Source organism: Ochotona curzoniae, unplaced genomic scaffold (genome assembly GCF_017591425.1).
Source record: "Ochotona curzoniae isolate NIBS_2020 unplaced genomic scaffold, NIBS_Ocur_1.0 contig_3190, whole genome shotgun sequence".
NCBI classification, from domain to species: Eukaryota; Metazoa; Chordata; class Mammalia; order Lagomorpha; family Ochotonidae; genus Ochotona; species Ochotona curzoniae.
Genome location: NW_024465751.1, coordinates 12,864,145 through 12,890,525, shown reverse-complemented (window position 1 = coordinate 12,890,525; position 26,381 = coordinate 12,864,145). Strand labels below are relative to the sequence as shown.

The 26,381-nt window shown below is 39.3% G+C and overlaps 1 protein-coding gene across 1 annotated transcript; it reads right to left on the bottom strand.

Moving 5' to 3' along the window:
- Window positions 1-610: 610 nt before the first annotated feature.
- On the bottom strand, window positions 611-26,098 carry TNFRSF11B (TNF receptor superfamily member 11b). The gene is made up of 5 exons (XM_040979463.1): window positions 25,921-26,098; window positions 8,111-8,480; window positions 4,375-4,566; window positions 3,055-3,279; window positions 611-1,093 (listed from the first exon to the last, which is right to left on the bottom strand). Exons 1-5 carry the CDS (start codon window positions 25,948-25,950, stop codon window positions 705-707), a joined length of 1,206 nt encoding a protein of 401 aa, XP_040835397.1. The 5' UTR covers window positions 25,951-26,098; the 3' UTR covers window positions 611-704.
- Between the last annotated feature and the right edge of the window lie 283 nt (window positions 26,099-26,381).

Sequence of the window (26,381 nt, the reverse complement as noted above, 5' to 3'; positions counted from 1 at the left end):
ACCATTGACTAAATAATGCATTTCCTACAAAATGATATTACAGCTTATAGATAAAATTATATTATTAAAAAACACTCCATATAGAAAAAAAGGCAGTACCTATTAGAAAATCCTACAAACTTTCCATTAAAAATATATATTTTATCTCTCTCATTTTTCATAATAATAAACAATATATTTTTTTCTTTCTGAAATTAAGTCACACACTGCTTCTCTTTAGGAGAATATGTACAAATCTTCTAAGTGAATGAATATAAATAGCAATACTGTAATAGTGTTACAGATACATTAGTAACTTTTACAGAAAAAAAAAAATAATGGCTTTCTAATAAAAGCCACTAACACAGCTGAAATCTCCAAGCTATTTAAGTTACACATTCCCTTATTTAGTAAAGCACAATGGAGTCTATGTTTTGTGGTTTCCAGTTGAATTACTGCAAGCAGTAATAAAAGGAAGACAGTCAGTAGATACGGGGCCAGATCTAACAGTTGAATAAACTATTTGGGATTTACTGAACTTTGGAGGAGCTGCTACTTCTTTCTTCACATCATAGTTCCTTCGGGTGCCCTGCCCCAAATTAGCCATTGGTGATGAGAAAGATATCATTGTCTCCTCTCGAGTGCCTGAGCAACAGCCTACTCAGCCGTCAGATCTGGCCCCTTTGGAAAGGAAGAGCCCAGTGGCTAGTTTCCATTATTTTCCATTATAAGCAGCTTATTTTTACAGATTGGACCTGGTTCCCTATCATCTCTAGGAACAGCTTTTGGTACAGTCTGTACATGGTGAAGCTGTGCAGGAACCTGATGGTCTTCCTCAGACTCTGAGTGACGCTTTTGGGGAAGTGGTAGGTTTTCAGGTGCTTCAGTGCGTGCATGAGGCCCTTCAAGGTGTCTTGGTCGCCGTTTTTCGTTCTCCAGAGGCTGAGCAGCTTGGGGAGCTGCTCACTTGACTGGCAAGCCTTCCTTGCTTTTTCAATGTCTTCTGAGCCTACTTTCTTCCCAGGCAAACTTTCCATCAAACTGCGAAGCTGATCCAAGGTGAGATTTGCGTGCCCAATGTGCCGCTGCACACTCTTTTCACAGAGATCGATATCTGTGTAACACAAGAGCCCAAAAAGAATTTATGTCGTTTATGTTCATCGGATGCCGTCCCAAAACCAACCTGAGGCAAGACCGTCTCATGCACTTCCATGGCTTTACTCTAAGGGTAAATTTTCTCTTTCTGTTTGTGTGTTTGTTGGAGGGAGGAAAATGGAGTGACCCCAGTCATTTCTTGGAACAGAGATAAATAATGTGTGTGCTACAGTGGGATAATATGCTATTTATTCTAGGCATCCATTACAACTTTCTGAGACGCCTCGAGCTTTGAAAATTTACACTGTAAAAGTACAGACGTATCAGTTTAGTTTTCTAACAAAAGGTTGAGAGTGAAACTAACATTTCATAAAAAGGGAAGCAGTATTCAAATGAGGTATGAATACTTCATTAGTTAACATCTGACAGAGGCACTATTTGAAGGGTTGCTTTAACCTCTCCTTAATAAATATATACAGCACTGGAGGGGTCCTACCCCGAGGAGGATATATGAAAATCCCATCATATGAGGCCGAGGAACTAAACGATTCACGCAGCTGAGACACTTTGGCAATGATCCTGGGAGTAAACTTAAGAGGGAGAAACTTACATTCCTATTAATGACTTAAGTCATTTTGTATCTGAACCCCCCCCCCCCAGGCAAGTCAGTTTATTTTTCTGGGTGACATTGTCCTCATTTATAAAAAAAAAAAAGGAATTTGATTATGACAGTCCTGGATTCTCCACTTTCATTTCTTATCACTTGAAGGGGTCATTAGGCACTCAAAGAAGATTTTGACTTGCCGAACTAGAAAAAAACTTGCTCTCTGCATAAATGGAAGCATTCAGTTATGAAAGATGTTAGTTTTCTGAACCTGTTCTCTGCGTTTACTTTACCATTAGTTATGTGACTTAGTTCTACACTATCCTGAGCACCTCAAAGTGAGACTGTGGGCAGTGTCTACCTTACAGAAATCTTCCTCATCTCTCCCTCTCTTTGCTCTCCTCTCTCTCTCTCTCTCTCTCTCTCTCTCTCTCTCACACACACACACAATCTTTCTAAAGGTGATTCCTTTTAGACCATTAAAATATAAGAGTACTTGGTTTTTAGTAGCCCTTTATTCCAGAAAACTCAAGTGATTTTCAGAAGTTATCTCATTAATTCTTACCACATATATTTAAACAGCCATTTTTATATGGGCTATGCTGTAAGGATTAATGGAAAGCTATCTGAAGACACTTAACAGCCTCCCAGACAAAACTGCCAGGTGTGTACAATAGTTTTTTGGTAGAAATGAAGGAGATAGCCAAAATGGTTAAAAATTTCTCTTCTTGGGCCCGGTGCAGTAGACTAACAGCTAAAGCCCTCGCCTTGAACATGCCAGGATCCCATATGGGTGCCAGTTGTGATCCTGGCAGCTCCACTTTCCATTCACCTCCCTGCTTGTGGCCTGAGAAAGCAATGACATTTGGCCCAAAGCCTTAGGACCCTGCACCCATGTAGGAAATTCAGAAGTTCCTAGCTTCGAATTGGCTCAGCTGTGACAACTGTGGCTGCTTGGGGAATGAATCGATGGATGGAATGTCTTCCTCTCTGTTTCTCTTCCTCTACACATATCTGCCTTTCTAATACAAGTAAAATAAATCTGTGAAAAATTTTTTGCTTAGTAAAATATACAAGACATTAATAAAAGAAAAAAAGGATCAGAAAGCAGACTCCTTGGAGTGTAGCCTTGTGTTTAAAGTATGTTTCTCTTCTTTTAGAGTGCTCGGTACGATCTGGAAAGAAATTAGGGCGTACAGGTGTGCTGTGGCTGTGTGAACTATATCCTCATTATCACACGATGAAGTTGTTCAGTCCAGCCAGAACTACGCAAAGGAAGCATTTCCACACAACTAAGCAAGCAGCTAGTCTTGCTGCTGTTTTGTGATAAAGGAGCATGTTTGATTTCTGGTTGGAATGTTGATTTGGGTTCCTACCTTGGATGATCTTCTTGACCATATCTTGGTCTTTGTTTTGATGTTTCCACAACTTGAGCAGCTGGAACGTTTGTTCTTGTGAGCTATGCCGCCGTTTTATTCTCTCTACGCTCTCTGCATTTACTTTGCTTCCGGGCAAACTGTCTACCAGAACACTGAGCCAGTTTGGCGTAAACTTTGTAGGAACAGCAAACCTGAAGAACGCCTCCTCACACAGGGTGACATCTAAAGGAAGGGGGCAAAATCAAGACGAGTTAACAGCTGTATCCCTTGACGTCTATGGGACAAACACCACAATGAAACAAAAGGCAGAATATGCTACGCCACCATGAGAGTGTAAGTTGAAATATCCTTCCGCTGCTCAATGTGGCAGAGATCAATTAGACCCGTAAACTATTTGGAGAAGAATTAATCATTGGAATAACATATTATTTAATGCACATATGACTTACGTGTGTATCCTGTTCTATCTGTGTCTATCCCTTTTAGGGAAATGAGCAAGAACAAACCTGAAGAATGCTTCCTTACTCAGGATAACATCAAAGAAAAGTGAAAATCAAGATGATTTACTCAACAGCTAGATTCCTGCAAGTCTTTTTACAAACATAAAACCAAACCAGGGGATAAAGACAGATAGGACAGTTTGCATTCAGTGAAAAAATAGTCAAAGGTAATAAGATGTCACTTCAAAAAGAGTTGCAGAGGTCCCAGTGTCTGGGAAAGTTCAACCCTGGGAGTAGGGCAAATCCAATTTGTCTTTGGATTCACCAGACCTGAATTTAAATCCTGGCTCTGCCATTTACTTTGCTTACAGACTTTAAACATAGGTTAGCATAAAATTTAAGGCTGATATAGTGATACACCTGGCACAAATAAGTGTGCTCATGATTGACTAAAAGTAAATTAAATATGCAATAAAGTACCAAGTCACTTCTTGCATTTGCCCTTCCATAACGTTTCAGCCATCACTGCGGCTTCCTAGGATTTGCATTGGAACGAAGCTGGAATGAACAGCAGCTACATGATTTAACCAGAGGGACTTTGGGGGGGGGGGAGGCTCTGTGCTTCTTAACTGCTAGGCAAAATGAAAGGGATAAAGTCAGGATTTAGGGTGCCATCTATGAGAAAATGAGAACTTCCTGGGAATTTTTACGCTATGACTTAACAATGGTGGCATAGAGAATGGTTTTAGCTAGCCATAAGGAAAGAAAAAAAAATGTGAGTTTAACTGAAGCTAAGGTGAAAAGACATACAAGCTGCACTTAATGAGAAACGATAGCACAAAATGGTAGCAAGGCAGATGTTTTAAAATGTAGTTACCTATTCCACATTTTTGAGTTGATTCGCTGCTCCCAGAACATACGCTGTCATGTGTCCCATTTCCTTTCTGAGTTAGCAGAAGACCAAGTGCAGTGCAATTTGTGTGCTTTCTACAGGGAGCTTTAGAAGACATCTCATTCGAGAAGAACCCATCTGGACATCTTTTGCAAACTGTATTTCGCTCTGGGGTTCCTATAAGAAGTATTAAGCAATTTAACACCTTCCCTAATACTCTCACAACAAATAGCCTCTTAAGACACTTTTGAAATAATTTTTACTTTTTCTTTACTGCTACTATTATGTTTGTACAAAACTTCAAGCATTTTCATGTTTCACTGCATTAAGCAGAGAGAACAAAACTTCTGCATTCAACCCCCGAGGCAGTCTCCCTTCCTTGAAATACAGTGCAAGTTTGTTTTGCTGTTACCTAAAAGCGCTCACAAAATAGAAAAGGCAAGAAAAACAGGATTCGTTAGTCCTGCCTCTCTCGAAGTGGCAGTAAGGCCTTGCTGTCAACCATATTCTTCACACAATTATTCCTGGAAAAATCATTAAGATAACTGCTGTGTGTCTGCTGTAATATCGTTCTTCGAAATCAGTATCCGTTGAATGTTGCATCATTAAGTTCCAATCAGTTCCCACCGAAGTTCTTTCTTGCCTGAGTCCTAATTGTGAAGCGATTCTTAAGTATGTTAACCTTGAGAAGTAAAAATTTACAGCATTATAATAAACTTTTGAAGGTGGTAGTAAAGTTGACTGCCGACTCCAAAGTGAAATACTGCAATAAAGCTGCGTGATAAATGGAAGGTAAAATACTATTTGCCTAAACTGTCAAGTGAAAGCACAGCAGTGAAAACTTCAAGATGGGCGATTGAGAGGACATTTTATTTCATGAAAGGAAGGTATTTGACAAATTCGGAGAAATCATTGATAGGAAAATATTGACTAAGCATCAACTAAAGACGCTACTAAGATATCTTCAAACACTTGACTTACAATAGACCATACATTATGTGTGTTTGCATATGAAAATATCTCCATCTAGTGTGAGTTAGTAGAACAGATTTCTATTTCAATATGCAAATGCACATTTTACAGGGGCAATTTTGTCTTTATTTTGCAAGATAACAAATACAAAATGAAAAAAAAAGTTATTAAAACCTCATTTGCTAAAAATGTCAATATCCCAAATCAATGCATTTATTACCCAAACCAGAAAAAAGTGTGTGTGTGGGGGGGGTGGGAGTTGGGGTGGAGGAGCAAAATGGATTGGGTCTGAGTTCATCTCCCATTTCTTTTCTCTAGCTGATGGTTCACTGATCCGTAAAAATGGCAAAACCACCACCTAAAATCTTTCCGTATTTCCTGGATTTTAGTGACATTTTCTTAGGAATCACCATGTAAAGCAAACAGAATATTTTTTAAATAACTCTTTTACCACATCCCTTTCCTTGAACTCTACACACAAAACTGTATTACAAGTGGACATATTTGAGCAGGGATTCCCTGTCATCTTGCATTGCTAATTTATTGGGAATCGCAGAACATATAGTCCAAGATCACTGTTTCCAGCTGTCACATGTTCTGTACAAAAATCTGTATGTCACTCTTGCGATACCCACCGCTGTGGCTTAGGTCTTCTCATGAGAAGGCATTAAGAATCAATTATCCGTTTAGGTACGTTAGGTTTTAGGGTTCTTTAGTAACAGAAATCCAAGAATGACAGAACTCAAGTTCATAATGTATTTTCAGGCTTCATTTAATGGTTTTTCTCAATAGGACTTCCCTCTTAATAATTGATAGAATTTTATATAAGGTAGTCATTCTGCCTTATTAGTTTCAGTAGGAATATAAAAAAATACCATCTACCAGGCAACATGTGAAATATTAAAATGATGAGAGGATTTCATCTTTTAGTGAAGAATTTTCCACACTCGATGTAAGTGATTTCATAGGTATTATAGATCTAACTAGCAGACAGAATAAGAATAAAATATGAAGAGGCAACAGCCTGATTTCCAAACAGCAGCAACAAAATAAGAAATGATTGAGTGATTCTTAAATACCTCTTAAAGCAACATCACACAACCCTCCCTTCTTCTGGTGCTGGAAACCTCTTGTTTTTCAAGAGGAAGCACCATGTCAAATTTCAGGGAGGCAAAAATAAATAAACTGCACTGTAGTGCCAGAGACAAGACAGGGCGCCTTTGTGTCTTTTGATTTCTGCTTACTTTATTCCACAAATGTTCATGTTTATATGCAAAAAAAAAAAATCCTTGCTATTCCCATTTTTTAAAAAATGTCTGGTTTACAAGTTGCATTAGTCCATGCTAAATTGATATATTTTTTTAAAGTATAGGACTTACTAAATAGAATTCAATGGGTTTGCTTTTGTGGGCTGTACCATAGCTTAGCACTGGGCTTTTAAGCTCTCATCTCCTGAAAAGCAGCAAATGTCACCAAGTCCTTCCTCAAATGGTCATCTTGGAGATATTTTAAGGATCTCCCATACAATTTTCACCTCTTGTTATTGATTTTATATGATTCATTATTTAGGAAATGGAATAGGGGATTTAACATTTGAAGATGTTTCCTTTGCATGCCTTTAAACCTAAGAGATGTGTCATTTAGTATTTTTGACATATGTGTCACATTTGCAAGTGATGAGTCAAAAACAATTAACACCTAGTAAACTAGTGCTCCCCAAACACAGGCGATTTTATCAGCCCATGTCAAGCCTGTGTTGTCTGTCACGGGGGAAGATGCCAACTGTTGGCATCCAGTGAGCGGAGGCCAGAGATCCTGGTAGATTCTGCACACTACACAGGACAGTTGTCTGGGATTGTACGTTTCCAGCTGTCTACAGGGCTGAAGCTGAGAACCACGGCTTTATACTAAAGAACCGGAATCTATGCTGATGCCAACTCCTACCAGCTCAATGAGTGAATACTCTTAATTTTCCCAAGCCATAAGAAGTTATAAGCGCCATTGAGGCTTCCAGAAAAGGCAGGTTGTGGCCTTAAAAAATTACTGGATCTGAAAACTACAGTGTTCAAAATGCAAAAAGTAGAAAGCGCTTTGTTTATAGACAAAGACCCACCATTTGTTTGATGATCTGCTTTGTCCAAGATTTAAAAAAAAAAAATAGGTGCATTGAAGAGAGGCCTCAATGGGCTTTATCCTCCGAGGCATTCAATTCCCAGGCCAAAGGAAGAAGTAGCTTCATTTTTTAATAATGACATGCATTTCTCCTAGCTATTCTCCTTTTTTTTAAAAAAATATAATTAATTATAACTGCTCATTGTTAGCACTCCAGAGCCTCATTAATACCAGCATAATTACTCCCTTGGTATCAATTAGTATTTCTGATGTTTGTCAGAAAGCACTGCAGTTTGAAGCCGCCCGTACTGTAGTGAAACATAGAGGTATATATCAACCACCAGCCGTGTGACTCAGGGTATGTTCTCTTAAAGAACAATTCATCCTGCTTTTCGTTCATTTGCTGCGTTTGAGATTTATCGCTAAATTGCCCTCTAGTGGTAAAGTATTCCTCCGAGAAGGTGGTCTTTTGGAAGTCTTCCAGACACACAGGACATACCTTGCTCTTCTCCTTCCTGTTGGTAATTTTCTATTCTTTAATTTTTATCAGGACAACGTATCTCCCCTTCCCTTTCAAGGCCGTCAGACCTTGCACAAGCCTCACTGATGTTGCTGCATGCTGGAAAATGACACATACCAGCTTGTACCACTCCAAACCCCGGGGGACAGCGCCGGTGTTTCAAGCAGAACTCCACTTCGAGGTAGCGTCCTTCCTCGCATTCGCACACACGGTTGTGGGTGCGATTGCATTCCTGCTTGACGTGCTGCAGCTCCTTACACACTGAGCTGCAGTACAGACATTCTTCACTGGTGTGCCAGCTGTCTGTGTAGTAGTGGTCCGGGCAAGGGAGACACAGAGTCTCACGCTCTGATGTACAGTGCTGCTTTAGGTAGGTGCCAGGAGGACATTTGTCACACAGAAGCGGACGAGAGGTTTCTGGGTCAGAATGAAGGTATTTTGGAGGAAAGGTTTCCTGCATGGTCCACTTAACGGAGATGTCCAGGAACTAGAAGGAGAAAGGAAATAGCAGCATCTTAGCATGGGAATGGGACTTTTCTCTGACCTCCTTAGCCCTATTGCCCTTCCTGTCTTCCTGCTATTGAGTTGCACCACAAGCTTAATTGCCTCCAATAGCTTAACCTCAAAGACCAACGATGTGGACCCCAACACCCCATACTAAAGTACCTAGATTTGAATCATGGCTACATTTCCAACTTCAGTTTAGGCTAACTTGAACCCTGAGAAACAGCAGGTGTGACTTAAATAACTGAGTCCTTGCCACTATATGAGTGGGAGAGTACCCAGGAGACTGGGCTGTGCCCCTAGGTCTTAGTTTCAGCATAGCATAGCCACAGCTGTTGCAGGCATTGGAGGAATCGCTCTCTCTGACATAACAAATCAATGACAAGATAAGCAAATAAATTTTAAAAATAAAAATGAGGTGGGCAAATGATTCTAAACTTACGCATTTTGCAATAAAAGTAACATGATAAATAAATTATAGATTAGAACACAAATATTATAAAAAAGTAAACAGCAGATAAATGAGAGGAGAAACATAAAAATGAAGAGAGGAGATTATAATTTCTGCATGACTGGACACGAAGCCCTATTTAGGACTTGCTAAAGTCTCTAAGTTTTCCCATTCTAAGACTTGATGATTCTAAATATCGCAGTAAAAATCTGTTGATACGTGAAGGTGCCTGATTACATCAACAGTCTTTCTTATCACTCATCGATTCATGCAATAGATAGTGCCAACTGTCCCACTGAGGGAGGAATCAAGAAGCAGGAACATGCAGACCAGAGACTTGACCCTGCTCTCGTAGACTTATAATCCTCCAGAAAGATTCAAAGAATGTTAAGAACCCATGTCTAGAAAATTAAGCCTTTTTCCAAGTTAATAAGGAAACGTTTCAGGGTCCAGAGAGTGTTTTGGCTTCCTTACAAAGTCAGGAAGAGTTCTGTGTGGCAGGAGAAAGGATTTCACAGGCATAGACAGTTCTTGGGAGCACAGCTCCGTATGGACAGATCCCAAAAATTCTTACAGGGAGAAGCCAAATAGTTTCACATGCTAATTACAGGAAATACATGCTCAGAAAAAGTTTTTTTATGTGTACATGGGGTAGTTTGTTTGGCTTTTCTTGTTTACTTTGGTGTAGAGATCAACACTGACTATTTTCAGGCTCTGGGGAGGTGGCAAGCCAAAACATCATAATTTTTTCCAAGTACTGTTCTTTGCAGAACATCGGAAATTTCACAGAAACCCCCTGACTAAAAAAGTGTGCTACACTAAGTTAACAGAATTCCATTTGGAATTGAAGATGGCAAAGACAGAGAATGCCCTTTTTCACAAGTGTTCAGACATTTTCATATAGGTAACTTGATTTTTTTACAGGAGAGTGACATGTATCTGGCCTGGTTGCACGTCATGTGAGTCAATAAAACAAAGGAAAGGAACTAAACCTGCCTGGTTTAGTTCTTGATTCTCTTCAGGGGAAAGACTTTTTCAAGACAGTGCTTTGATGTGAGGGACTCTGAATCAATGTCAAAGCAGAAAAAAATAAAGTGCAACATTGAAGCTACTTCTGATCGTTTCAGGAATCCCTGTGGATCTGATGGGTTCTGGATGCTTGCACCTTGGCCTGGAATCTTTAAGCTCAGTTGGAGTGGGTTCCCATGAAGAGAAGGAAATGGACAAATAGTTGGCAGAAACTTTGATTTGGCCTGTGTGTTTCAGAAACAGGGTAAGTCAATAAGAATCTACGAGGCATCCACATTATACCACACAGCAAAGGAGAAACTTAGCAAATCATGGTGCATAACAGACAGGAGCTTTGTCTGCAGGCACCTCACAGTTGGGTGAAGAGGCAGGCAGTAGAAAAAAGAGAAGGAACCAAACACACATTATTATAAAGTATGACTAATGCGGGAAAGATGATTTGATGTAATTCTTACTCAAGGGTGATTGGACTATCTATTGTGGACATCTTTCAAAGCTTCTTGACTGAATTAACCCCAACATTTCTAACATCCTCAATGCTTTTCTTACACAAGTTGTTAAGACACTTAACAGCAATGGGAAAAACTTTTTTCCCCTCTGCCTTTTAGCTTTAGATTTCCTGGAAAGCCACTTTTGAGGGTTCCATCTGCTTTCAAGAAGTCTGATTCAGACATCCAGGAGGAGTCCTCTGTGTTGAATGCTACTGGTAAGTGAGTCCCATCTTGGTAGCTTGCACTCCTTCAAGACTCCTCTCGAGCCCTACTCTCATTTGGCGCACCTTTAACAAGACTCAGGGGTGGCGTTTATTCAACAGTACTGCTTCTTTTATTCTGGAGAAATCAGGATGGGATGGAAAGACCCAAGGGAGTAGTGCCCATATTCTTTATAAGAAGGGGCCTCACAGATACAGACATATTTTGCAAAAAAAAAAAATATATATTGATACAAATTATACTTTTCTAGTTTATTAAGCATGAAATTTGCTGTTTCTAAATGAGTTGTCCTTTGTTTAAAATACATTTGGATGAAAGAACTCCACATAGAAAAATAATTATGGATGACTTAAGGATTATCTAGTGAGGATGATTTCTAAGGTCCCATATGGATTTACATGCAATTTCTAAAAATCAGAAAGCTTTCTGGAGCTATAAACTTATTTTCAACAAATAAGAGGCCTCTGTGTTTTATTTGAAAATTTTCCACTTGGGTAAAAGACAGAACTCTGTGTGGCCAAAATTGGATGCTTAGGTCTCAATTTTTGGTTAGCCCCAATTCCCACGTAGAATTTCTGGAATCAGTTACTGGACAGAGGATGAACAGGATGAACAGAAAACTTTTTCTGAGCCCATATTCTTGTGTCCTTTTTCCTTTTCTGGAGAAACATTGATACATTTGCCATACTTTCAAGCATTTTGTATCAGGTATTGGTTCTTTGAGACAGCTGATATTTAAAACCTATCATGCGTTTTAAAATAAATTTCCGTATGAGATGTAAGTCCCCAAATAGTCACTGAAAAGCATTAAACGCTGTCTACAGAAGTATAAAATGCTTTCTACAGAGAAAGGCACTTGTGCATGTGTGTGCGTGCGTGCGTGCGTGTGTGTGTGTGTGTGTGTGTGTGTGTGAATGCTTAACATTAAAGGGAAATTAACTAGAATTACTCCTGTAACCTTTGTATTTTTTACTGTCGCTTTCTACCATTTTCTGTATCCATCCTTTGATGGATACAGAGAATATTTGTGCTTGACAGGAATCTTACAGTTTCCTACTCTGATACTTCCTACCCATTCAAGATTTTTCCCTGAAGTCCCCATGCCTTGCCTGCTGGGAGGACAGGAAAAGTTCCATCTATAACATGTTCTCCCTTCGCTCACTTTCTATTCTTAATGTTGAGAACTGTACTATATATATATATATATATATATATATATATATATATTAATTTCAGGTGTAATTACCTTTTCTCACCTATCAATTTTCTGCAGATGATCGTAGCAGGTAAAGATCATGATGACCTGAATATGTTTCTCTCCAATGACTTTTGTTGCTCCGCCATACCACCTTTTGAAATGATGGTTAATGTAGCCAGGAAACTTAGAACCAAATGTCTTGCTCTAATTCCCTTCATACTTCTCATGCAACTTTGTTTTATTTTTGAAATATCCCTTTATACAGAAATACACCTTCCCAATCTCCAATTCTTAGATTTACCCATTTATTCCATTCCATCTGTAAAATCATTTGATGTTAATTATTTCTTCTCTCTAGCACACCAGTGGAGCATATGCTTTTTAAAAAAGTCAGTTGAATGTATATTTTTGAATCCTTTTTGCTTCCTAGTTGTACTTACAGCTACAGTTAGGCAATCCAATTGAATGTTATGTAATCAAACAAACAAGGGTATAGAAAAATGAATTATTTTGTCACAAAATCTATATTCTCAGAATACCTTGATAAAGATAAAATCTTGCTCCTCAAAAAAAAAAAACACAACAAAAAACAACCATCTATAAAATTTAGAGAACATGTGACAAGAGTAAAACAGAATGTGGAAAACATCTAAGAAGATTTTAGCATTGATCATTTTCTTAAGTGCATTCAATCTTCAGAATTACATTGATGCAGTGAGTTAAGCCGCCACTTGTGCTGTCAGCATGCACTTTCAGAGCACCATTCTGAGGGATGCCTCCACAGATATCCTGTTTCCATCTAGTGCACCTGGCAAGGCAGTAGAAGATAGCCCAAGTGCTTGAGCCCTTGCCACCAACAGTCCCTGCTGCCTGGCCAAGACCAGACTATTGCAGCCACATAACGAGTGAACCATTAGATGGAAAATTCTCTTACACACATTCTCTCTCTCCCTCTGTCTCTCTAATAAACAAAATGAACAAATCTTAAAAAAAAAAACACCTGAATGGTAGGGGCTGGCATTTGTATTACAGTAGGTAAAGGAACCATTTGTGATGCCAGCAAGTCATAAGGCACTGGTATGAATCCCAACTGCTTGGATTCAACCCAGCTCCCTGCTAATGGCATAGGAAGGAAATACAAGATGATACAAGTGTGGACCTCTGTATCCACATTATACACCCAGAAGAAGCTCCTGGATTCTGGATCCTGGATCCTGGCTTGTGGCTTCTGTCTGGCCCCACTCTGGCCACTGTGGCACTTTGGGGAGTAAGCCAACAGAAGGAGTACATTTATCTCTTTCTCCCTCTATGTAGTTCTGCCTTTCAAGTAAACAAATGAAATTGTAAATGGGAATTTGTAAAAAGACTTTGTAAAAAACGTAACATAAGGTTCTATTTATCAGTTATGGGATCCAAGAATCTTGACCATATTGCAAAATATGGATGAACTGATATTTATTGAATGTTTCAAGTCAAATAAAATATTCAAGTCAAATAAAATAAGACATGTATATATTTTTTGATATTGAACTATCTATATAGCTTTATGCTGCTAATAACCAACTTATTCACCTGTTGGTCCCCAAACTATATAAATTTGTAATGAGTATTTCTATCTTTAGGGCATAATGTATTAAACCTACTTCACAAAAGTGGTTTAAAATTTATATAATTTTGGCTTATTCCTTCTATGTTTTACCACTATTTTTATCATTAGTTCTCTGTCCCCTAAAGAAAATGAGTCTTAGGATGATAAATTTGTCCATTTTATACTAGTTAGTACAAGCAGAATTCAATCTTAGATCATGTGGCATGTAAGAGGATTAATGTTTGTCAAATCCCTTATTACCAGAAAATGTTTATTCATATATTATCATCCTGATGCTAGTCCAAAAATAAGTGATTATTTTTTTCATTCAGGTTCAAAGGTATATATTTAGGTGGTCACATGGGTAGGGATCCAGAAGTCCAGCTGAACTCATTATGCCTTTCACTGCGTCTTGCTAAGATTAGCTCTTCTACAAAGCTACTAAGCTGAAAATTCTCACATAGTGACTTGGCTAGATTCCTTCCCTGGTGTATGTGTCTTCCTAGAGGACAAAATACATTTCCCCCAGTGAGTTTATTCTTACATTACGCAATGTAACCAGTCGCATAGTACTGGGCTTGCTCTCTGGCATGCAGAACCATGAATGAACTAGTGGGTTTCCAGTTATGGAAGATTCATTAAAGGCAACCCACACAAAGCCTGAAATAACCACTTGGCTTGGGAGTTCCTTTTGTAATTCTTCGTCATGATCTTTGCCACAGAACAAACTATTTGAGGACTATCCAGAGTTAGCTAAACTTCTGGTCAGTTTGGAAACAATGTTGTTTTATAGCTCATCTTACCCATGAAAAGAAGCATACTGGCTATATATCACACTGAATTTCCTCAATTTTCTTTCTTGTAGGGTAAAAGTAATTACTCTTAGATAAATAAATTAGCTTATTTGACATCTAAAAGTCTTTTAGTGCCAAGTGCAGTATCCTAGTGGCTAAAGTCCTTGCCTTACATGCACCTGGAATCTCATATGGGTGCAGGTTCATATCCCATCAAGCCCCCTGCTTGTTGCCTGGGAAAGCAGTTGAGGATGGTCCAAAGCTTTGGGAACCTGCATCCACCCATGTGGGAAGCCCAGAAGCAGCTCCTGGCTCCTTGCTTCACATCAGCTCAGTGCTGGTCATTGCAGCCACTTGGAGAGTGAATTGGTGGACGGAAGATCTTCCTCTCTGCCTCTCCTCTTCTCTGCATATTTGACTTTCTAATAAGAATAAATACATCTTTTAAAAAGAAGTCTTCTAATGTATCTCATCTCTTTTTCGCATTCCTTAAGTAATTATTTTATATACTCACTTGACAAACGCTGAAATAACTTCTATGCTCTTCTATGCTCAGCTAAGTGATGAAGTAAAAAGAGTTAACGCTCATCCAAAAGCTTACCATGATGTAAAACACTCTCAAGCCAATCACTGTAAAGCAACTGGAGGAAAAAGGAAGGAGAAACAAGATAAAGGATGGACTCAACAGAAAAACAGGTCAGAAAGTATGAGGGTCAGTAAGAGAGAAGAAGAAGGGAAAGCAATGGTGCTTTGGCTGACTACAGTAGTGGAAGTGATTGCGGTGGATGCCCATTAGGTATGTGGTATCGCCATGAATGACTGACAGCAGACAGTAATGAACAGAATTGGTTTAGCAGCTAAGCACCGTCCATGTATGAAACGGAAATGCTGACATTTTGCAGGTAATGGGAAGCGTGCATTAAGAATTCAGTATAGAAACACAGCTGAATACACATCTCCCAAACATATAAGTATGTAGCGGCTGTAGATGAAGAGTGTGGCTAGTCTTATTCAAGAAAACAGTTTACAAGAGCAAAAAGGATATAAAGCATTAACTTTGGGGACTTACAGATATCTGTGCAATGAGATGAAAAAAAAAGATTAAAAATCAAGAGTTTCACTGAGAATTTCAAGAACGATCCTAAATGGGTAATGAATATTAAGTTAGGAAACGCATTCAGCTTGAATGTCCAATGAATGTGCATTGACGCATGCGTTAACCCTGGGTTAAGATATATGCATGTCAGGGTTTCAAACTCGGCTCCCACCACTAGCTAGGTAACACTGACCACCATCTCACCCCTAAAATGAGAATAAGTTGACTTTATCAGTCTCTGTATAATTGTCATGATGCAAATCAGTACAAACATACAGATAAACTTACTAAAAAAAATTAGCTTCCTGGCAAGTCAGAGACATTTTTACACGTGTTACTTACATCAGGCAAAGGAAATTAAGGATGCTTTGCATCACACCCATTTCAAGACATTTTGATGTTCCTTGTTTACTCCTAGGAAACACCCCTAAAATGTGCCGTAAGCTGATTATATCCCCTACTCTTTATTACAGGCAGAATTAGTATTTCTGACTTGTTCATGAAGTTAGTTTCAACGTCTTCTTCACTGGTACCATTTTATTTTTTAGTCCAGGTCAAATAATTGGAGATAGCTCCAATGGCTATGTTTTGAAGAATCAGATTTCTAAAAAAATGTTGCCATTAAAGGTCTAGCACATAACAGGTACTCAATACATCTGATTTCATTGTACCTAACTGAACAGAGATACGGAGTACCTACTATGTGTAATCATAGTAATTTGGGGTTGTAAAGACACAGATAAATACCCATCATATAATGGATACATTTGTAAAGACAGGTACAAAGCTTACACATTTTTCATCTGTAAAATGATAATGATGACAGAAATCGCCTAAAAGATGATACCTTTAAAAGCATCTTTCATCTTAAATGGCATTTTTCATGTACATTTGTACTTAGCTTCCATTTTAAATATGAACACGTGAAAATACCTGGAAGTTCATTTGGGAGGTTTAGCTACCACTGCTTGTTCTCCAGCTGAGGGTCTACCCTGTTTGGTAACTGTCACAACAGCCAGTCATTTGGCTAAGACTTTTGTCTGTAGGTCAGGAAGTAAGTTCGTGTGAATCCAATCCATTTATCACTGTGCAGAACTGACTTGCTGATGACAGCTTTGCTGGGTTAGCCAGGGAAAAGAAACACAGAGACATGCTAAATTTCCCAAGTAACTTGGTAAATAATAGTAGTATAATATATCATACATTTAACATCCAGCAGTCTATAATAAGCCCTCTCTTCACCGGCTATTATCATCCATGCCCTTCAAACACTTCTAAGAATGTGTGATTGTCTTCATTTTGTTGCTGAAGAAAATGGAACTCACTGGTTGACTTCTTAAGGACCACAGTGCCAGTCCACATTCAGAATCAATCCTACCAACTCTACAGGGGGCTCGTTGATTTTTTCCTTAGGGTATTTATAATCCTTTGAAAGAGACAGACATACATGGGAAACTGCAACACGATTTATGATCTCTAATTTATTCATGTTTCAAATAACAAAACTAAATCCTTTCTTATGGATGAATAGCCTTCCATTGTGCATCTGTACCACACTGTCATTATTTCGTTGATGGAGTTTAGTCTGTTTCCCCTTGCTGGCAATTATGAATAATACTTCAATCACTGTGTATGCAGGGATCTTTTTAGCAGAGTGATTTCATTTCTCTTGGACGTAAAACTAGCAGAGGGTCACTGTTTCCCAACTAAAGAAGTGATTTAATATGACCAAACTACTATGCACCCGTATATCTGTCAATCCTCCCATCCTTCCACTCATCCTAGTGAATAAATTATTCTCCCTGCCCCTCTTTTCTGGAAATTCAGTGTTCACATAGCCTCTTTTAAAAAGTGGTCTTGTGATATGGGGCAATTTGTTGCAGTTTATACTAATCAGTAAATTCTCAGTAAATCATCTTCTCCCCCCAAAATTTGCTCTTTTTTCTTTTTTACCTTATCCACTGCACACTTGCTCCTGCTTTTACAGAATTACACTTTTTAATGATTTACTAAAACATAAGCCTTTCATCTCATGATTTCTTTACATCAGAATAAGAAGACCAGGATATTTAACTACAAAAGAAAGAAAATATGGTGACACAGAAAAAAGACTCACAGGGATCACTTACCCTGTGGACATGGTTCTCACAAGCACTATCCTAGACATTTCTAATTCCAGTAGAAAACCCTGGGTTCAGGGTACCCACTTCTATTTTTCTATGATTTATGTAACCTTTCACTGACTCAACTACTAGACATAAACTACTTGAGAGAAGAAATAAAACATTCTCCTCTGGACAACCCTAGAAAGCTACTTAACTTCTCCAAATTTCATTTTCTTTGTAAAATATAGACAACATTGATAAGTCATTGGATTTTTGTGAAAAATAAATGAGAAAACTGTTGTGTGACATACATGTATGGTAACTATTCTAAAAATGACTAGGTCTATCTTACAATTTCCTTCTTTTTATTTGCAGATGAAGATGCAGGTAAAGATGTAAAGATGAATTAACTTTTACAAAGAAAGATCAGAAATGATGAAGATACAACCTATGATCTCTTGTCACAAAGAATGGGATGTTTGATGAAAAGGGAGTTTAAACGACTTATGTAAAATTGTTGTTTGGGATCATTCCTGCTTTTTCTTCTTTAATTTGAAAGACAGGCGGGGTTGGGGGAGAGAGAAGGACAGATCTCTTACACCTGTGTGTTTTCCTCTTTAGTGTTCATAGTGGCTAGGATGGATGGCTGGGATGAATGCCAGGATATAAGAACTCGACCTGATTGTCCGAAAATGGTGACAGCGACCCAAATACTTGTGTTATCAATTGCTGCTGTCCTGGGACTACATCAGCAGGGTATGTGAACCAACACTAGGAGTCAAACCCAGGAACACTAATATGAGACAGGTGTCTCAGGTGGCAACCTGAGCACTGTGGCAGTAGTTTGCCCATGGTCAGTTGTGAGCTTTAAATGTTCTTTGAAGTTCCCTCCCTTCCACAGTCACTTAAAACTTCGGTGTGACTCCTGAACGACTCGGGACTGGTTGTGTTTTAAGTCACACTAGGTCGAAATTGTAAACAATTTCACAATTTCAGTGGATTAAACAACAAATATCTATTGCTTACTCTTTGTATTCAGCCCCTGCCTATGATGGATATTTAAGAACTAGTGAACCAGCAAATGGAAGAGTTCTCTCTCTATCTTTGTTTTTCTCCCTTTTAAGTGAAAATAAATAAATAAAAATCATTTAAAGAATTAATGGAAAATTGAAGTAAAGGACATGTTTATTTTGTTGCAAACATATAGAAAACCATGCATATTTTTCATTATATGTAAATTCACAAAGTTTTTAAACAACCCCTCATATAGTCCCACAAAGTTTCTACATGATGAGAGAACAGCTGAGAAAAGCATCAATATCCCATCCTCCCATAAACACAACTCCTGCTTCCTACTGCACATTTATTTTAGCACATTCCAGTTGATTATTATTTTTTTTGCCTTTTTACTGCCCATTTAAAGAAGAGACAAGAAACTGAGTGTGGGAGCAGAGGTCCCCTGTCTATCAGCTTTTGTATCACTCAAATGCAGCTTTTAATCGTCATGCCAAGCTACCCATTATCATGCTTATTAGGCCTGAGGGTTTGACATTTATTCCAAAGAGCAGTGTGCAGTTTCAAGCACTTCTTTGTGAATGCAAATTCAAAGAAAATTCTGCTCAATGAGTCTAAGGAGATTGCAAGTGACCATAATTACAACTCTTCAGTAAATCCCAAGGGGATGTCTTGGACCTGGCTTTAACTAAATGCAATATGAAAAATATGCACATTAGTAACTTCTATGCATATGAGCTAAAGACAATAAGGATGAATCAGGGTTAGAAAATATTTGTTTGACTGAAAAGAACAAACTGGGATACTAACTATATCTAAAGGTAAACACCTAAATGTAAGTCGCATTTCCAAAGCTGCTTCCACTTGCTGCCTCAATGACTCAAATAGAATTTTTTAAAGAGGAATCAATGGGGCAGAAGGAACTTGGACAATTGCAGCAAAACAGATGATATTAAGATTCTCTTGGAGTGTTATTTTCATTTTTTAGCTGCTTATTTGTTTTTGAAAGTCAGATAAAGACAGTGAAAGACACACAGAGAGGAATTGTCCATCCTCTGGTTCACTCCCTAAACACCTGCATCCAGCCAGCAGCAGAAGCCCAGATTCCATTTAGATTTCCCATGTGGGTAGCAGGCACCCATGGAGTTGAGCCATTTCCAGTGGCCTCCTAGAGTGCATATTAGCAAGAATCTGGAATTGGAAGAGGAGCCAAAACTTGAACTCAATCCTAAGGGGTTCTAAACCACTACAGCAAAATATTATTCAGCCAGAGTGCTTATTTTTTTTAAGATTTAGTTATGTACTTAAAAGGCAGAGTTACAGAGGGACAGGAGAGACAAAAATAGAAAAGACTAAGAGAAAGAGAGAGGGATTTTCCAGCCACTGCTTCACTCCTCAAATGATGGTCAATGGCCACGGTTAGCCCAGACTGAAGCCAGTAGCCAGGAAATTTTTCTGGGTTTCTCACGTGGGTGACTTTCATATGTATAAGCATGGAGTTGGATGAGAAGTGAAGCAACTTGGACATAAACCAGCACTCATATGGGATTCTGGGTCAGACAGCAGCTCAACTCACTATAGCACAGCACTGGCCCTTGAAGTAATATTTTTATAGATTAGACAACAACAAGAGTGAAAGCAAGAGCAAAATAAAGACAAAAACAAAGAAGGAATTTTTTTAATGAACAAAATTTGGGGATGAGAAGCGTTTTTAAGTAGAAATCACAAAGGAATTGAGTGTTTGCGATCAAAGACCAGAGAAGAAATTGAATTTACCAAAGATAATTAGAGCTAAGATGAATCACAGTCTTGTTTTAAATCTAAATTCATCTTGACACCAATTTTTCTATTTTATAGTTAATCATTGAGTGATTTACAGACTAAGAGGTAAATTTTTAAAATTCACATAAGTATGTGATAAATTCAAACCAAAGCACATCAATATTTTGGAAGGGGTGCAGGAATGCCACATTATTTCCTCAGGCAACCCCAATCCGTTAATAATCAGACTGATCCAGGTGCTTTTGAGAAATCAGTGTGAAATTCACTCTGTCCAGACACCTGGGATGTGTGACAGCATGTGTTTGGGAGAGACCATTTTAGTGTCTGTGGAAGGTTTTGGCCTCAGAACAGCTGACTTGAGGGAGCCAGTCAAATGTGACAAGAGTGGCTATCACACAGCGTCTTACCTAAGGTGCTGTAATGCTATTTTTAATCTCTTACAACTGTCTAAGAGGATTCTTTTTTCAGACTTTCTATGTGAGTTACTCCAAAATATTCTGTGGTAGTGAGTTCCAAAAGCTAATTACATGTCACATAAAAATACTGTCCGTGTATCTATTTCAAGTTGCCATACTTCACTCTTTCTTCTTTCTTGGATAGTTTACAGATGTTGCTAGGATTTCCGATTCACTAGTTCCTGCTATTATGGGTTGCTAAGTTTTACTTTGACTTTTGTTTTTTTTTTTCTAACCATGGCTGCTGCTGCCATTCACATTTACATTCTGTTCACCATCTACCAATATCAGAAATGAACTCCAAGGGTGGCCTCACCCCCTCCTTTGCAATCCTGTGAAATCATCTTTCTCTCTGGCTCTAAAAAAAAAAGTCTTTTCTAGGCCATGACCCAGATTTTTATCTCCAGTCCAGAATTCTCACGTGCAGTGAAACTGTCTGGAAATAAACATCTACTGGGCAACTATATTGGAATATTTTACAAATGTATCCAATTTATCAAACCAAAAATGAAACATGTGGTGTCCAATCCTAGTGGCCAGTACACAATCCAACCAAAAGACAAGGTCAGGAATGTGGGCCTTCAGATCTTAGATTGTACTTCCACAGATCTATATCTGAATCTTACTCATTTTAATGGCTTCCTTAAGAATGAAATTTCATGAAATATTAATGTGAAACTTTACAGTGGAAATGTGGTGAAAAATACTTTTTGTGTTAGTCATGTACATAGGATATTATATATATAGAGAGAGCAGAGGGGTAATTCTGTTGAAACATCTATGAAATTACTAACAGTTTATAATGTCCTAGCAAATTCAACCCAGTATGTGCAAAGTCTGGTACTCTGAAGACCTGGGTCTACAAATGAGTAAAATGAAGTGATGCTATCTCGTAGGAGAACTTCTAGAATTTTTAGGAACATTTCTATTGTCATTATGGCTATTGCTGCTTGATACCCTCAATAATCAGAAACAATCCCATATTCCACAACATTCACATATCCTATTTGACAACTGATGCAAGGAGCTGAAGTGGAAAAACCCATTCTGGGAAAGCAGCAGAGAATGGTTCAAGTCCTTAGGTCCCTGCACCTATGTGGTAAGACAGAGGGCAAGAAAGAGAAAAATATCTTCCATTTTCTGATTTACTTCAGCTATCCCCAGGGGCTGGAACTGGTTCAGACTGAAGCCAGGAGCCCAGGTGTCTTACATGCACATCAGGGACATAAGCACTCAGGTCATCATCTGCTGCTTCCCTGAAAACATCGGCAGGAAGATGGGAGCCAGATTGGAACCAAACCATATGACATGCTAGTGCTTCACCAGCCACAGCATGGTCTCGTCCACAAATTGTTTGAAGTACCCTCCTTTATGTCATTTGAATGCCAAAAGAAGATAAACGGTTGTTAGTGCCTGGTCCAGTGGCTCAACTAGCTAATCCTCCACCTGTCACTTCCAGTATCCCACAAACCAGTGGCGTTGGTTTGTGTCCCAGCTGTTCCACTTCCCATCCAGATCCCTGTTTGTGGCTTAGAAAAGCAGTCAAGGATGGCTCAAAGCCTTGGAGTCCTGTACATCCATGACAGAATCTAGAAGAGGCTCCAGGCATCAGATCAGATCAGCTCAGGCCATTGCAGCCATTTGGGGAGTAAAGTGATGGATGGAAGATCTTTCTGTCTCTCCCTCTCTCTGCAAATCTGCCTTCCCAATAAAAATAAATAAATATTAAAAAAATAAATTAAAAAAAGAAGTATAATCAAAACACAGCTTAAAATTAGAAACTCTGTCACAGGTTGCTAGGCAACACAGGCCAGAAAGGCCAACGTCAGGGGTTGGGATTTTCTGAAACCTAAAATAGATCTCCTAGATCTTCAGAATATTCATCCTGTGAAAAAAGAAGGCTAAGCAAAAACACGATGTCACCATGACAGACAGAGGAAGGAAACCAACATGCATGACAAAAAGCTGCTCTGCAGGACAGCCTCCTGCAGCATGGCAGTTGTCCTGGGATAAGTTGCCCTTTTCTCCACACTCACAAATTTCCTCCACCCCAATTCCTGATATCTACACATTCACTTAGAGCTTCACTCAAAAACTCTGTGGAGGTTCTGGCTCTGCATGATGAGGATTTTCAGCCAGCTATGACCAGGTGTAGTGTATAGGCAAGCATGTTTCCAGAGTGTTGGGTCATTCGTGGGCCACCATGAAAGAAATATCTTGGTGTTCTTATTCTCACCCCTTGCAAGACAAGCCTCTCCTTATTGACACTCCTGAGCATCCCAGGAAGGCTCATGACTGGCATTCACCCTGAGGATATTCGCCAACCTTTTCTCTTCTCACCCACCAGCCTATCCCCAGCTCTCTCACAAGGATCTAGAATTTGGTGTCTCCATGCTGTTTTACCATGTCTTTCTTTTTGGATCCAGGACATCTTAGCTATGTCTCCAACAATAAGATACACTACCCTTCTTTTAATATTCCAGTAAACAGTCAATGCTTTCTCACATGAACAGCATGCATTTAGTTTTACTTAACTCACTTATAACTCACTTATCCATAATTTGGTGTGATCTTACATAGTACTCGAAGCCAGTGCTTATTTGAAGCAAGAACTTCACAGGGTAGTCTGGAATATACATAAAGCATTACTGCCATTTAATAATTAAAAAAAAAACCTAAAACTCAAGAGAAAAATAACTGGACCACGTTCACCTCACAGGTAAATGGTAATACTGGAATTTAAATTTTGGTCCAGCCAATAAGAGATACTGCTGCAACTTCCCTTAATAAGTCTTGGAGAGTTGCATATTTTATATTCCTAAGTCATCCAGTACTTCCTGATTTGTAACTAATTATATATGCAACTACTTGACCAACATCTGCCTTCCCCAGTGGACTGCGGGGACCATGGGACAGCAATAGTGTGTTTCACTCTGTTCATGAAGCCTATTGGCATCCCTGACCCACAGAATCCACTATAGTGATGTTTCCTACTTCCTGGACTGCATGCCAATGACTTCAAATGGTACCCAAACTCTCCATGTGTAAGGATGAAGTTTTCATTTCCAATCATTTTTAAAAGAAGCTGTAAAAATTAAAGACAGGGAAAGTAAAATCGCTCGTTTACAGTAATGCCCGAAAACATATGAGGTCTTCTCTTCTGATGATGCTCTATCACTTAACCATGTACTCATATTTGTATAGAGTACAGTGAATATACATATACATAGATATCCTTTTAAAATATTTGTGTATTTATTCTAAAGACAAAGTTACAGATAGGAAGACACAGAGAGAGAGTGCTTCCATCCGCCAGTTCATTTCCCAAATGGTTACATTGGCTGTACATGGACCACGTCAAATCCAGGAACAAGGAACTTCCTCTGAATCTCCCATATGGATACAGGGCTCAAGGAATTGGCCTTACTTTATTGCTTTTCCTGGTTCGTTAGCAGGAAGCATCCAGGACTCAAATCAGTGGCCATATGGGATATTGATTATTTCAGGAGGGGTTGCACCAGTTGCACCACAGGATCAGTCCCATGCTATTATTCATGGGCATTTATTAGAAGCAAATTATTTGGTATAAATCCTGAGATTTAAGTCATTGAAAGTATGTTTAATAGTTAGTAAACCTTTGACAAAATAAAAATCACGAGAAGAATAAAAGTTTTCTTGTGTTACTAGCAGAATTACTGACACAGGCAAAAAATAGAATGGATGAATCCAATGTGGTATATCCATGCAGTAGAATACTATAGAGCAATGAAAACAGGAGAACTAACTTTACTTCCAACAATACAGATGAATCTCAGAATAGAACCTGGAGTGAAAGAAGCCGGACACAAAAGAGCATTAAACATCCATTTACATAAAGTGCAATACGAGCCCAATTCACACATGATGCTCAATTTAGAACTCTGATTATTCTAGCTAGGAACTCTCTATGGCATGAAGTGGGCACAGGGTGCCTCTAGGTCGCTGGTCATGTGTGTCTGGCTTTATGAGCATCTTACAAGTACTAGCGTAATCAACTTCACGAGACCCTGATGGCCCCTGCAACTCTTTGTGTCATGTTTAATGAAGATTCACTGCTTGAAAAGTCCCTATACATACTAGTAGAGTTATCAATCTGTCTAATTAACAAAGTTGTGTGTGAATTCTGTCCACCACCTCTTCCTTAGTGACTTTGTTGTCAAGTTGGCTATCCACACTGTTGTATCCCAAGGCCTACTGGACAGCTGCCTGGCCATCCATTCACTATCATTGTGGGCTGCAGTTTGGAAAGCAAAGGTACTCCAGCACATCCAGAACACACGTGTAGCTTAAAACTAGCTTTTCCCACCTCACATGCATTTCTGAGATAATCCGCATTCCAGTGAAACAAAGGAAATAAGTCATTGGTGATTGAATAATCTACAAACAAGTATCATTAGCCCGACTGACTAAAAGCCTACAATAAAAGAAGAAAGGCTGAATTACAGAGTCCTTTCTTTTCCTAACACCTTCAGAACAACTTTTAGCCTTAAACAGTGCTGCTGAATTTCAACTGTTTAGCTATGTTGTAGAGCACAATTAAAATTATTGCATGGATATTTTTCACATTTTTGCTTAAGATGAGCAATGGAATATTCCATGAAAATATTAACTTGCACAGTTAAGAATCGGAAAGAGAAACTTCTCCCTGGCGCCAATTATTCGAAATTTCGCCTTCAGCTTGCATAGTAAGACTATGTGTCTCCTCCTATTCGTGCCTTCTGGCTCTAAAAGTTTTTAAAAGATTTCCATCTCCTTCTTATTGGCCAAAGGGCAACTTCATTGCAAGTAAGAGCATCAATAAAATATTATCCAAATTCAATCGATACCAGGATGGATTACAGAAGACCTGAACAGTCTGAGGTTAAGAAACAGCAAGTAAAATGGAGAGAAAGAGAGAAGAAAAAAAAATCTACGTCTTCTAGCTCACTCCATAACTCAGCAGGAGCCTAGATGCCTAAAAGATACGCCTTTAGGGGAAGCACAGAGTGGGGGTAAAAAAAAAAAGTGGTTTCTTGTTTCAACCAGACTCCAAAGTTGGCAATTGGAGCACGCGGAGCCCTCTCCCCTCATCCATCCGCGAGAAGGTCCAGGGACCAGATGGCGGGCAGCTTCCCTGCGCCCAGGCCCCAGCGACCGCGCGTCCCCGGGCCGGGACTCACCAGGAGCGCGCAGCACAGCAACTTGTTCATTGTGGTCCGGGGGAAACCTCAGGCGCTCGGGCGGCGGCAGCAGCGGCGAGACGAGCGCGAGGTGCGTCTGTGCAGCTCGTGCACTGGTCACGTTATATATAGCATCGAGCCAACAGGAAGTATGGCCTGCCTTTGATCCGTCATGTTTCTTCCTTGGTCCAAACTTGGCACGGTTCCTTTTTAGGAAACTCCGGCGGGAGTTGGGAGGGAGGGTTAGGGGGGCGTGCGTCAAGCTCTTTTTAACGCTTTCCCAACCAAGGTGGAAAGATTCCTCCTCCGGAGAGAGGAGGGAGTGGAGGGGCGGGGATGTCTGGTCCTCGGGAGGTCCTGGGCGGCTGGGGGTGGAGGGGAGTCACGGGGCTGAGGGACAAACAAGGCGGCCGCTGTATCCGCGCGGCTGGCTCTGAGGTTTCCCAGCCTCTTCCCGCCAG